At 45.7% G+C, this 14,701-nt stretch overlaps 1 protein-coding gene across 1 annotated transcript in view; it reads left to right on the forward strand.

Annotated features, from left to right (window-relative positions):
* The window catches only part of LOC121534917 (mediator of RNA polymerase II transcription subunit 12), a 71,659-nt gene that overhangs the window by 16,089 nt on the left and 40,869 nt on the right, over window positions 1-14,701 (forward strand). Inside the window, exons 11-22 of the mRNA XM_041841542.2 lie at window positions 10-141; window positions 437-563; window positions 1,231-1,454; window positions 1,622-1,681; window positions 1,877-2,050; window positions 4,336-4,480; window positions 7,131-7,249; window positions 7,565-7,708; window positions 7,899-8,062; window positions 8,479-8,610; window positions 9,009-9,236; window positions 9,412-9,556. Of these exons, the coding sequence (XP_041697476.2) occupies window positions 10-141; window positions 437-563; window positions 1,231-1,454; window positions 1,622-1,681; window positions 1,877-2,050; window positions 4,336-4,480; window positions 7,131-7,249; window positions 7,565-7,708; window positions 7,899-8,062; window positions 8,479-8,610; window positions 9,009-9,236; window positions 9,412-9,556 (1,794 nt within the window). The remainder of the gene's footprint in view (window positions 1-9; window positions 142-436; window positions 564-1,230; window positions 1,455-1,621; window positions 1,682-1,876; window positions 2,051-4,335; window positions 4,481-7,130; window positions 7,250-7,564; window positions 7,709-7,898; window positions 8,063-8,478; window positions 8,611-9,008; window positions 9,237-9,411; window positions 9,557-14,701) is intronic.

Consider the following 14,701-nt stretch of genomic DNA (forward strand, 5'->3'; position numbering starts at 1 on the left):
TCTGTGTAGATGTCCCCTGACGACGACGCGGTGGTGACCCTGCTGTGTGAGTGGGCGGTGTGCTGCAAGAGGTCTGGCCGCCACAGGGCCATGGTGGTGGCCAAGCTACTGGAGAAGAGACAGGCGGAGATCGAAGCCGAGGTGAGGGAGAGGCCCACACAAATGCACACTTGCGCACATATACACACACACAAATACACTCTGACCAGGGTAGAGTTTCCGCATCATGACTACAGCACCGTGACTGCTCCCTGCTCCACAATGACACGGGCCCATGAGTCACTCAGCCACGACTGTTCCTGAGGTTTCTCCTTTGTTGCCTCTTGAAAACAGGTCTCTCTTGCAAAATAGATTTGATTTTGTATTCCCCCTGTAAGGTATATTTGCTCAATGGCAGTGGTTCTCACACTATGCGTGTGATTGTGTGTGTTCACAGAGGTGCGGCGAGTCGGAGGTGGTGGATGAGAAAGGATCGGTGTCATCGGGCTCTCTCTCAGCGGCCACTCTGCCTGTGTTTCAGGACGTGCTCCTACAGTTCCTGGACACCCAGGCCCCCATGCTCAGTGAGACTGCCCTTCACTTCACTCATACCACTATTCAATTATATTCCCTTATTTTGGTTGTCTGCAGCTACGTCCCTAAGGGCACCCTATTCTCTATAAAGCACTACTTTTCACCAGGGCCCATATGTCACGTTTGACCACAGCCCTATTGGCCCTGGTCAAAAGTAGTGCACTATAAATGGAATATAGGGTGCCATTTAGGCTCTCTGCATCTCTTGATATTTCTCTTGATTCCATCACTCTTTTGGATTTCCGGTCTGCCCAACGGTTGAGTTGTTATGCACTACTATGTCTCTGGGACTTGAGCCATGCTGTACTGCGCTGGTCTAGTTACACATCCACCCTAGTGCTGAAAAGGACAATGTGAAAAGAAAACATCCGCAACAGCACAGTATTGTTCGGGTCGGCACGATAGTGGGAAAAGGGTATTGGTGTTGGGTTAGCTAAACTTAATAAGGGTTTTGTGCGGCTTAGTTGGTAGAGCATGGCGCTTGCATCAGGATAATGCGTTTGATTCCCACTTGGGCCACCCATACGAAAATGTATGTTAGTCGCTTTGGATAAAAGTGTTTGCTAAATGTCATATTATTATATTATAAACCTTTCTGTTACTGCTGCTAATGCTGGAGTGTATAGTGACAAACTATCTCCCTCTGTCTCTCCTTAGCTGAGCCGAGCAACGAGAGCGAGCGTGTGGAGTTCTCCAACCAGGTGCTGCTCTTCTGCGAGCTCATCCGCCACGATGTCTTCTCCCACAACATCTACATGTGCACGCTCATCTCCCGCGGCGACCTGGCCTCTGACTCCCACCTGCCCCGCCCCCGTTCCCCTAGCGACGAGCCCTCGGACGAATCGGAGCGCAAGGAGGCTGGCAGCAGTGTCAAGAACGAGGCATGTTATGTGGAGGCGGCTGGTGTTGTTGTTGTTTTAGTGTGCATGATGAATCATCTTACATTTATATTTGAGTCATGTGTCACGCCCCATCATCTGTAGTTACTCATTGCTTTTGAATTGATTTGGGGAATAAAACGTGTATTTTCTTCCTTTTCTTTTCGCAGGACACTGGTCTCTCAGAGTCAATGGAGATTGATCACAACTCGAGTACTAATTTCGATGAGGTAAGTGTTTATGTATCATGTCTTAGATGATACGAGTAGAAATTGGCAGCCACTGTAATGTGCACTAGTGAATATTCTCCCTGGCACAACTATAGTATTCATACCTGTACTTCATCCTACTTTCCCATTGACCTCTGGATAACCTTTCCATGCTGTGTGCAGCCCTATTCATTTTAGCGGTCTCTTGTTTTGTAGATGTTTTCTCCCCCCATGCACTGTGAGTCAAAGGGCAGCCCCTCCCCCGAGAAGACTGCCCTGGAGCAAGAAGGGAAGGGCGCCTGCAAAGACAAGGGCCTGGATCCTGCCTTTCCATTGGTGTACGAGCAGCCCCGCCACATCCAGTATGCCACCCACTTCCCCATCCCCCAGGTAAGCAGTCCAGAGAGAGGCTTTTGCTAGCTCAGCTCTAACACACAGATGGAATTTAATCTGGGACATCAGTGCAACTCTAGACCATGTTAGCCCTCTGAGCAAAAGCGTAGGCTCTGGGAGCCAAGTTTACTTATCACCCCAGCAAAGCTTTGTGAACTACCGCCGCTACATTGGCACATATTGTTGGGTTGTTGGTGCAACTCAAGGTCATGTTAGCCCTTCAAGCTAAAGCCTTTACTTGCGTTACCTCTGGGAGCTAACACACATTTTCAGGTTTCTGGTATTGCTTTGCACACAACCTCCACTACATAGCCTATGCACAAATGTACTCACTTCTTGACACAGTTAGCCCTTTGAGCTAAAGCCTAGGCATTCACTAAGGGTGCTAACACAAGTCTGCAGATCTCAGATAACTCCTAACAAGAGCTGCTGCTTTCAAGGAGCAGGACACTAATCCGTACACTTATAAGAAATCCCGCTATGCCCTCAGACGAACCATCAAACAGGCAAAGCGTCAATACAGGACTAAGATTTAATCCTACTACACTGGCTCTGACGGTCGTCGGATGCCTTTTAAATGTATTTTATGCTCGCTTCGAGGCAAGCAACACTGAAGCACGATTGTTTGATCACGCTCTCCGTAGCCGATGTGAGCAAGACCTTTTAAACAGGTCAACATTTACAAGGCCGCGGGGCCAGACGGATTACCAGGACGTGTACTCAGGGCATGCGCAGACCAACTGGCAAGTGTCTTCAATGACATTTTCAACCTCTCCCTGACAGAGTCTGTAATACCTACATGTTTCAAGCAGACCACCATAGTCCCTGTGCCCAAGAAAGCGAAGGTAACCTGCCTAAATGACTACTGCCCCGTAGCACTCATATCAGTAGCCATGAAGTGCTTTGAAAGGCTGGTCATGGCTCACATTAACACCATCATCCCTGAAACCCTAGACCCATTCCAATTCACATACCGCCCCAACAAATCCACAGATGACGCAATCGCAATCGCACTCCACACTGCCCTTTCCCACCTGAACAAAAGGAACACCTATGTGAGAATGCTGTTCATTGACTACAGCTCAGCGTTCAACACCATAGTGCCCAAAAAGCTCATCACTAAGCTAAGGACCCTGGGACTAAACACCTCCCTCTGCAACTGGATCCTGGACTTCCTGACGGGCCGCCCCCAGGTGGTAAGGGTAGGCAACAACTCATCTGCCACACTGATCCTCAACACAGGGGCCCCTCAGGGGTGCGTACTTAGTCCCCTCCTGTACTCCCTGACCGGTTGCATCACCGCCTGGTATGGCAACTGCTCGGCATCCGACCGTAAGGCGCTACAGAGGGTAGTGCGTACGGCCCAGTACATCACTGGGGCCAAGCTTCCTGCCATCCAGGACCTATATACTAGGCGGTGTCAGAGGAAGGCCCAAAAAATGGTCAAAGACTCCAGTCACCCAAGTCATAGACTGTTCTCTCTGCTACCGCACGGCAAGCGGTACCGGAGCGCCAAGTCTAGGTCCAAAAGGCTCCTTAACAGCTTCTACCCCCAAGCCATAAGACTGCTGATCAATTAATCAAATGGCCACCCGGACTATTTACAATGACAAAATGAGTAGTTGCATAAATCTTCTCCGCCCCATGGCATAATGAATTGCAGCAAACTTGCTTTAAAACTGCAACATTTTCTGTAGGCCCCATGGCAAAATGTGTAGAATTGCAGAAAGTGTACTCAAACTTTTTTCTCTCCGCTGTCAATAGGGGGGGCTAAAATGTTTTGCTCGCAAGGTGAGTGGGAGGGGGGTCCTCAACAAAATGTTGTTTAGGTCCACCAAAAGGCTAGGGCTAGCTCTGACTGCATGTGTGGGTATGGATGTGGGTACGCAGACCCACAGGCCAGTACGGCCCCTCATCATGAGTTCAGATTTTCTGTGGCCCCCACCCCCATCAAAGTTGCCCATCCCTGGTCTAGGTATTAGCTGTAAGTGCCAACATAAGTAATAATAATAATAATAATAATAATTGGTCATTTAGCAGACGCTCTTATCCAGAGCGACTTACATGAGCAATTAGGGTTAAGTGCCTTGCTCAAGGGCACATCGACAGATTTTTCACCTAGTCGGCTCGGGGATTAGAACTAGCGACCTTTCGGTTACTGGCACAACGCTCTTAACCACTAAGCTACCTGCCCCCCTAAGTCTTCAGATCTCAGGCTACATGAACTACTTCCACTACATAACGCACAGTGCATACATTGACTGACTTGTTGTCGTTCCCAGGAGGAGAGTGCCAGCCACGAGTGCAACCAGCGCCTGGTGGTGCTCTACGGCGTGGGCAAGCAGCGAGACGAAGCAAGGCACGCCATCAAGAAAATCACCAAAGACATCTTGAAGGTGCTCAACCGCAAAAGCACAGCAGAGACCGGTAAGACCCTTGCTGGTGGTGTACATGCTTTATGATTGAGGATGCTAACTGCTTGTATTACCTTATCTATGGGCCTTCTATTTCCCTAGTGCAAAATGGCATGTTTGATGTATTTCTCTCTGCAGTTGCTTTTAGCATGTTTCACGTAGAGAGATAAGAAAGACTATGCTCATTCTGGAAACTCGAGACTCTGACATGACTTTGAGCACCAGTTGTGATGTGCAACCATAGATTTATGGAGCGAGGTTATATACTCCCACAACTCTCAGCAGATGTGCTCCCTGTATATCACATTACAGATAATGTTTGTGCAGATTGCAGCGAGCCGTTATCTTGTTAACATCGTTTTTTTTATGGACGCTGTGCCTGTTTTTACGCTGGCTCAGCTCTCGGGCTACCTCACAAATGGCACCCTATTCCTACATAATGCACTATTTAGGGAATAGGGTGCGATTGTTGACGCACAACTCTGCTGTTAAATCTGCCACAATCTTATCCCCTCAGTAACGTTTCCCAAGTTGAAAACTGACCTCAGAAACCTTCATTTCTTTACTTGCAACACTCTTTCCCCCCCTCTGTTCTTCATTATAGAACACAGGCTTTTGACTTTTTTGACGATTGACCTCAGGGCTCGCATCCTTCATTCAATATTCATTTTCATCCTGTCCAATTTCTATGCTAATAGCTGTCATTTGCTGCCACCCATCTTATTTCTCAGAGCATGTGACCTTAACAAGGGCTTTTTGAAAAGTTATAATTATGCAGGCTAAAGTGCTTTATGCTTATTTCATTCAAGTAATTTCAGTTCAGCCATACAGTGAGGGGGAAAAAGTATTTGATCCCCTGCTGATTTTGTACGTTTGCCCACTGACAAAGAAATTATCAGTCTATAATTTTAATGGTAGGTTTATTTGAACAGTGAGAGACAGAATAACAACAAAAAAATCCAGAAAAACGCATGTAAAAAATGTTATAAATGTATTTGCATTTTAATGAGGGAAATAAGTATTTGACCCCCTCTCAATCAGAAAGATTTCTGGCTCCCAGGTGTCTTTTATACAGGTAACGAGCTGAGATTAGGAGCACACTCTTAAAGGGAATGCTCCTAATCTCAGCTTGTTACATGTATAAAAGACACCTGTCCACAGAAGCAATCAATCAATCAGATTCCAAACTCTCCACCATGGCCAAGACCAAAGAGCTCTCCAAGGATGTCAGGGATAAGATTGTAGACCTACACAAGGCTGGAATGGGCTACAAGACCATCGCCAAGCAGCTTGGTGAGAAGGTGACAACAGTTGGTGCGATTATTCGCAAATGGAAGAAACACAAAAGAACTGTCAATCTCCCTCGGCCTGGGGCTCCATGCAAGATCTCACCTCGTGGAGTTGCAATGATCATGAGAACAGTGAGGAATCAGCCCAGAACTACACGGGAGGATCTTGTAAATGATCTCAAGGCAGCTGGGACCATAGTCACCAAGAAAACAATTGGTAACACACTACGCCATGAAGGACTGAAATCCTGCAGCGCCCGCAAGGTCCCCCTGCTCAAGAAAGCACATATACAGGGCCGTCTGAAGTTTGCCAATGAACATCTGATAGATTCAGAGGACAACTGGGTGAAAGTGTTGTGGTCAGATGAGACCAAAATCGAGCTCTTTGGCATCAACTCAACTCGCCGTGTTTGGAGGAGGAGGAATGCTGCCTATGACCCCAAGAACACCATTCCCACCGTCAAACATGGAGGTGGAAACATTATGCTTTGGGGGTGTTTTTCTGCTAAGGGGACAGGACAACTTCACCGCATCAAAGGGACGATGGACGGTCAAATCTTGGGTGAGAACCTCCTTCCCTCAGCCAGGGCATTGAAAATGGGTTGTGGATGGGTATTCCAGCATGACAATGACCCAAAACACACGGCCAAGGCAACAAAGGAGTGGCTCAAGAAGAAGCACATTAAGGTCCTGGAGTGGCCTAGCCAGTCTCCAGACCTTAATCCCATTGAAAATCTGTGGAGGGAGCTGAAGGTTCGAGTTGCCAAACGTCAGGCTCGAAACCTTAATGACTTGGAGAAGATCTGCAAAGAGGAGTGGGACAAAATCCCTCCTGAGATGTGTGCAAACCTGGTGGCCAACTACAAGAAACGTCTGACCTCTGTGATTGCCAACAAGGGTTTTGCCACCAAGTACTAAGTCATGTTTTGCAGAGGGGTCAAATACTTATTTCCCTCATTAAAATGCAAATCAATTTATAACATTTTTGACATGCGTTTTTTCTGGATTTTGTTGTTGTTATTCTGTCTCTCACTGTTCAAATAAACCTACCATTACAATTATAGACTGATCATGTCTTTGTCAGTGGGCAAACGTACAAAATCAGCAGGGGATCAAATACTTTTTTCCCTCAGTGTATTTCTGCTTAGGAGTTGAGCGGATGTCCTTCTGGTTAAAATCATATTTCCCTTATGCTTTGCATAAACTTCTCTTTTCCTTTTTTATATTTTAATTGTGCTATTTGAGCACTATCTTTAATAATGTCCATTTTAAAAGGGCATAGGGTGCCATTTGGGACGTAACCATGTCATCAGACGACCTCTGACCTTTGAGAAAGGCCCTGTATGTAATAGTCGACTTTCTCTTCTCTCTCAGGAGGAGAGGAAGGACAGAAGAGGAAGAGGAGTAAGCCCGAGGCCTTCCCCACAGCAGAGGACATCTTCTCCAAATTCCAGCATCTCTCCCACTTTGACCAGCACCAGGTCACCTCTCAGGTGAGAGAGACCCCCCCCTCCTCCTCATAGCAGTCCAGTCTCACCGTCTTTAATGGTGCCCCAAATCTTGCTAGTGGAATCCTCTCAAGTTATTCTGTAAAAATAGATACTGATGATATGTCCACCATTCAATACTTCCAAGGAAGTCGCAATTAAATGATTCCCATAAAACCACATCTTTCACTGCAAACTGATATTTTCAATTACCTTTATTTTAATACTAGAGTATGTAATGTTATGGATATTCACAGTTATGTATTTACAGTAGGCCTGTGTGGATGTGTGAATAACCCTTTTTCCCTTCTCTCTGACTAGGTGTCCAGGAATGTTCTGGAACAGATCACCAGCTTTGCCTTAGGGATGTCCTATCACCTGCCCCTGGTCCAGCACATCCAGTTCATATTTGACCTCATGGAGTACTCCCTCAACATTAGTGGCCTCATCGACTTTGCCATTCAGGTACAGCTTTATCTCTAATGTCAATGCATTTGATCATAGCGTTGAATTACACTTCTCGTAGTTATACAGTTATATTTTCTATTTTATTCCATGGATGGTTTTAATATTTTTCTAACTAACCTTCTCTCGCTTCCCCTTTCCCGTGCCTGTGTATGTGTGTGTGTGTGTGTGTGTGTACCTGTGTATCTAGCTGCTGAACGAGCTGAGCCTGGTGGAGGCAGAGCTGCTGCTCAAGTCGTCCAGCCTGGTGGGCAGCTACACCACGGGCTTGTGTCTGTGCATCGTGGCCGTGCTGCGGAGGTACCACTCCTGCCTCATCCTCAACCCCGAGCAGACGGCGCAGGTCTTTGACGGGTAAGTCACACAAGCTTAACTATTCACTTCAATAGCCTGGGGCGCTATCCAACCCCTAGGCATTCAGCTCTATTATATAGCCTGGTTGCCAGTCTGAATCGTCTTTAGCCATTGTATGGGCAAGGCAGTGACATAGCGTTATTGAATGCAGAAACAGTCAGATACGTATTCACTGCCTATAAACCCGTCTCTGTTTTATACAGACCTAGGTCATAAAAAATTATAGCTAAATCAAATACTTTGGTATCAAATACGCCCCTCAAGTACTTTGGAGTTTGCACTTTTGGGACTATTCCATTGGTCCCCTTGTATCCTGCAAACTCAATTCAACCGGTCTTCCATAACTCATTTAGTACAGGAACCTTTCTGTCCTTTGTTGTTTTGCATTAACGTGTTGAATTCTATTCATTGAGCAGGTTGCGCATCGTGGTGAAGTCAGGGGTGAACCCTGCAGACTGCTCCTCAGCCGAGCGCTGCATCCTGGCCTACCTGTATGACCTCTATACCTCCTGCAGTCACCTCAAGAGCAAGTTTGGAGAGATCTTCAGGTAAAACATCAACATGGACCATCAACTGTTGAATGCAGTTTTATTCTATTCTACAATTTCCCTGAGATTGTTTTAGGGGGCCAAGTCATGAAAAATGCTAACATTGTGTTGAAACCAAAATGTTTGGTCCCACATGGTAGCAATGTAATGATTGGAAAAACAATCCGTGTCCTTCCTCTCCCTCAGAGCAATGTATTTAGAGAGTTTTGGGCCAATATGAATATTTGTTCTAATTCTAGACATTCAGTTACATTGCATTGCTTAATATCCCCCATGTAATGTTAATAGGGAGCTAACATGGCTGCCATAGAATAATGTTGTGCCATGTAAATGAATCATAATGCAGAAACGTCAATGTCCTAGCTCTCTAAATATATGGCTCTCCCTCCCTGGTCCAGTGAGTTCTGCTCCAAGGTAAAGAACTCCATCTATTGTAACATCGACCCGTCAGACTCCAACATGCTGTGGGACCCTGTGTTCATGATGGAGGCCATCGCCAACCCGTCGGCCCACAACTTCAACCACAGCATGGTGGGTAAGATCCTCAACGACAGCCCCGCCAACCGCTACAGCTTTGTCTGCAACGTCCTCATGGATGTGTGCGTGGACCACCGGGACCCCGAGAGGCAAGCATTGTTTTTCTATAAAACCGTTATCAATAATTGATTGTGGATATGTCCAGATGCATGGAAACAATACGGGAGTCTTGACTGTCAACTCACCAGTTATACGTATCTTACATTAATTATATAGTAAGGTGTTATGCGTTTAATTCCCATCTCTGTGTGTCTATTTATGCAGGGTGAATGACATTGGGATCCTGTGTGCAGAGCTGACTGCGTACTGTCGCTCTCTGAGTGCTGAGTGGCTGGGCGTCCTCAAGGCCCTCTGCTGCTCCTCCAACAACGGCAACTGTGGCTTCAATGACCTGCTGTGCAACGTGGACGTGAGTGTGTTCACACGCAGCTCTTTCTCTCTACACCAATTAATATGCATTCAGATTCAGAGAGTTTAATACTCACGTGTACAGGGTTGCAGATGTAATTACAAGGTACAGTGAAATTCTTGATCTCCGATGCAGGACAATAAAATAATAAAAATATACATAATAATATATACATATTAACTGTGGCAATGATAATGTCCATTGGGGTGGGGGCAGGGTAAATGTCAGTTGAGGGGAGTTGGAAATGTCCATAGGGGGAGCAGCGGGGGGAGGAGGGGTAGGAAGACCGGGGAGTAGGTGGGGGGACAGGGGGAGCAGATAGCTGACTAGTGGTGGCAATTCAGTTGCCATGATGCTCCTATACTGCCCACGTCTGAGTGATGGAAACGGGGAGAACAGGCCATGGCTAGGGTGGCTGGGTGCCCTGATGATCTTCTTGGCCTTCCTGTGACACCTGGTGTTGTAGGTGTCCTGGAGGGCAGGCAGTGTGCATCCAATGGTGTGTTCGGCTGAGCGTACCACCCTCTATAGCGCCATGTGGTCTGCGGCGGAGGAGTTACCGTACCAGACTGTGATTCAGCCCGACAGTATGCTCTCGATGGTGTTCCTGTAGAACACTGTGAAGGCCCTCAGGGACAGGCCAAATTTCTTTAGCATCCTGAGGTTGAAGAGCCGCTTATCGTGGTTTGATCATTTCTGCTCCTCGGAAATGTGTACGCAGAGGAACTTGCCGTTTTTGACCGTCTCCCCGGCGGCCCAGTTGATGAGGATGGGGGCGTGCCCAGCCTGGTTCCTCCTGAAGTCCACAATCAGCTCATTTGTTTTTCTGTTGTTGAGGGAGAGGTTGTTTACCTGGCACCACACCGTCAGAGTGCCTACCTCCTCACGGTAGGCCGTCTCGTTGTTGTTGGTAATTAGGCTACTGTCGTCAGCGAACTTGATCATGTAGTTGGAGCTATGTGAGGCCACGCAGTCGGGTATACAGGGAGTACAGGAGGGGACTGAGGATGCACCCTTGTGGGGCCCCCGTGTTGAGAATCAGTGTCGAGGAGGTAATGTTGCCTATCTTCACCACCTGGAGGGCGGCCCGTCAGGAAGTCCAGGACCCAGTTGCATAAGGAGGAGTTCAGTCCCAGGGCCGTGAGCTTTGTGGTGATGTTAGCGGGCACTATGGTATTGAAGGCCGAGCTGTAGCCGATGGACAGCATCCTCACATATGCATTCCTTTTTGTCCAGGTGGGTGAGGGCAGCGCAATGGCGATTGCGTCGTCCGTGGATCTGTCAGGGCGGTAGTTGAATTGGAGAGGGTCGAGTGTGTCTGGGAGGGAGGAGGTGATATGGTCTTTGACTAGCCTCTCAAAGCACTTCATGATGACGGAAGTGAGTGTTATGTCGGTAGTCATTCAGTTCAGTTACTTTCCCTTTCTTGGGCATGGGGATGATAGTGGACATCTTGAAGCAGGTGGGGATAGCGGCCTGAGCTAGAGAGATTTGAAAATGTCCGAACACACAACAGCCAGCTGGTCTGCACATGCTCTGAGGGCACAGCTAGGGATGGTGTTTGGGACGGCAGCCTTGCGAGGGTTAACACATTTGTATGACTTAAGTGGGTCTTTGAGAGACCGTAAGTGGGTCTTTCTATAAATAATGGGGCCAATGTGTGACATTGGGATTAACATTTTAAAATGGTTTGAAACAAAAATAAAAAGGATTTTCATGCAGTTCCACATGTGTACTTAGAGGAACAAAAGTGAAAATATGCAAATTGGCCCTTAACTCTGTCTATACAACAACATGGGCTACCCTAGGACTATACAGTGCATTTTGAAAATACTTCTTCACATTTTGTTATGTTACAGCCTTATTCTAAAATTGATTAAATTGTTTTTTTTCCTCATCAATCTACACACAATACCCCATAATGGCAAAGCAAAAAAAGGTTATTTGAAATTTTTGCAAATGTCCCAATTTTTTTTGGGGGGAAATATCACATTTACGTAGGTATTCAGACCCTTTACTCAGTACTTTGGCAGCGATTATAGCCTCGTGTCTTCTTGGGTATGACGCTACAAACTTGGCACACCTGTATTTGGGGAGTTTCTCCCATTCTTCTCTGCAGATCCTCTCAAGCTCTGTCAGGTTGGATGGGGAGTGTCACTGCACAGCTATTTTCAGGTCTCTCCAGAGATGTTAGATCGGGTTTAAGTCTGGGTTCTGGCTGGGCCACTCAAGGACATTCAGAGACTTGTCCCGAAACCACTCCTGCGTTGTTTTGGCTGTGTGCTTAGGGTCGTTTTCCTGTTGAAAGGTGAACCTTTGCCCCAGTCTGAGGTCCTGAGTGCTTCGGAGCAGGCTTTTATCAAGGATCTCTCTGTACTTTGCTCCATTCATCTTTCCCTTGATCTAGTCTCCCAGTCCCTGCCATTGAAAAACATCCCCACAGTATGTTGCTGCCACCACCATGCTTCACCGTAGGGATGGTGCCAGGTTTCCTCCAGACGTGACGCTTGGCATTCAGGCCAAAGAGTTCAATCTTGGTTTCATCAGACCAGAGAATCTTTTCTCATGGTCTGAGTCCTTTAGGTGCCTTTTGGCAAACTCCAAGCGGGCTGTCATGTGCCTTTTACTGAGAAGTGGCTTCCGTCTGGCCACTCTACCATAAAGGCCTGATTGGTGGAGTGCTGCAGAGATGGTTGTCCATCTGGAAGGTTCACCTATCTCTACAGAGGAACTCTGGAGCTCTGTCAGAGTGACCATCGGGTTCTTGGTCACCTCCCTGACCAAGGCCCTTCTCCAATGATTGCTCAGTTTGGCTGGGCGGCCAGCTCTAGGAAGAGTCTTGGTGGTTCCAAACTTCTTCCATTTAAGAATGATGGAGGCCACTGTGTTCTTGGGGACCTTCAATGCTGCAGAAATGTTTTGGTACCTTTCCCCAGATCTGTTCCTCGACACAATACTGTCTCGGAGCTCTACGGACAATTCCTTCGACCTCATTGCTTGGTTTTTGATCTGACATGCACTGTCAACTGTGGGACCTTATATAGACAGGTGTGTGTGTGTACCTTTCCAAATCATGTCCAATCAATTGAATTAACCACAGGTGGACTCCAATGAAGTTGTAGAAACATCTCTTTCGGCGTCTTTTTCAAGCACTTAATTGTCATTTTCTAGGACGTCAATGTTAAACAATTGTATAATTTATATAATCGTACATATAGGGCCTAGTATAGCAGCAGCTCTGCCTCCACCCCAAAAAGAAAAGCTTGCAAAAGTGTCAAAAAAGTTGACCATTACCACTTTAAGAATAATGAGGCCTTGCCAATGCATTAATATTCAAATTTTTATTACATTCAAAAATAGGTTCAAATAATGTGGACATTGCCTGACAAATAGATTGAATGCATGCATGGTGATTTTTCTGTAACCTATGTGGTCGACGCAGGCACAAATAAAGCCATGTATAGCGGAAGCATTTGAATCTCACCATCGCTTTTTTTATAATTAGAAAGTGACCAAAAACCAGGTTCATTTTTTAATGGAAGGATTTTGTATAGAAATCCAAGTTGAAGCCAGCATTAGATGTGATCTTCCTCATAATAACCGCACGTGGTTTTACCGCAACAGAGTAGTGCAACACCCTTCAATTGAAGCGGTGGGAAACATACTAAAGTGGACACATCGCTCAAAAAAACAGATAAAAAATTAAATTAAAGGTAATTATAAGGGAGCAGGAGAACGTATATATTGGCTACAAAAATTACAAGGACTTTTCATGCACAAATTGAGGAAATTATTTTCAAGGTAGGCCTATTTCAGTACTTTAATTTCTGAGCTCCAAATTCAAGAAGGCTACTTCAAGCCCCTTGTATGGTTTAAAATTGCAGGTGTAACATGGAAAGCAAAATGTATTTGTCATGTTATTTCATTACCAGATCATATTGTGAATAACCCCACTAGGCTAAATGTACTTTTTTTTATCATTATATCCAGAATAGTTCATAGGAATAGCGTTGGGTGTTGCGTAGTAGTCTATCCGATACAATTGCGAACAGTAGACTGTGTCCATTCCGAGGCACTAAAACATGAAAAACAACCGGCAGAAACAAATAACACTGTCTCCCGACCCCCCGACATCACTTGGATGTCATTCGGAAAATTCCTTCCTGGATCAGATGATGATGTGTGAAAATATCATGGCATAACTAATCAGATGGACACCAAATGCGCATCCAACAAGTATTATGCATAATTATTGAAGAACCACGTTAACGACAGTATCGATTTTAGGTTTTAAGTATCAAGGTAAGGTGACTCTTTCGGTTAGAAGCATTCAATCTTTCAATCGCATACATTATTTTGTATTTGTGTGCCCATAACATAAGGCAGGGTTTCCCCAAACTCTGTCCTCGGGACCCCAAGGGGTACACATTTTAGATTTTTGCCCTAGCACTACACAGCTGATTCAAATAATCAACTAATCATTAAGCTTTGATCATTTGAATCAGCTGTGTCGTGTTAGGGCAAAAACCAAAATGTGCACCCTTTGGAGTCCCGAGGAGGACAGGGTTTGGGGAATGCTGACATAAGGTGACACAAAATGTTACGTAGTTACACTGAATTTCTGAGATCTCTATACAAAAAACTGACTGACAGCTAGATCCTGGATTCTTACAGGGTTCAAGTTCAATGTCTAATTTAACTGATGATGCTTAATATATGATATCACGGCAACTTACACTGCCATACATGCAAGGACAGAAAAGTAATGTTTTGTCACATGATTTTAAACAAATCTGTCAACCAACCATGAAAAAGGGTTAAACAGGTTTTAAATCAACTTGTGCATTCGGAAAAGTATTCAGACCCCTTGATTTTTTTCCCACATTTTGTTACGTTACAGCCTTATTCTAAAATGGATCTAAAAAATGTTTTCCCCTCAATCTACACACAATACCCCATAATGACAAAGCAAAAACAGGTTTTTAGAAATGTTTGCAAAAAACTAAACAAAAAAAAACATACCTTATTCAGACCCTTTGCTATGAGACTCGAAATTGAGTTCAGGTGCATCCTGTTTCCGTTGATCATCCTTGAGATGTTTCTACAACTTGATTGGAGTCCACCTGTGGTAAATTCAATTGATTG

This window comes from Coregonus clupeaformis, chromosome 2, assembly GCF_020615455.1.
Source record: "Coregonus clupeaformis isolate EN_2021a chromosome 2, ASM2061545v1, whole genome shotgun sequence".
NCBI classification, from domain to species: Eukaryota; Metazoa; Chordata; class Actinopteri; order Salmoniformes; family Salmonidae; genus Coregonus; species Coregonus clupeaformis.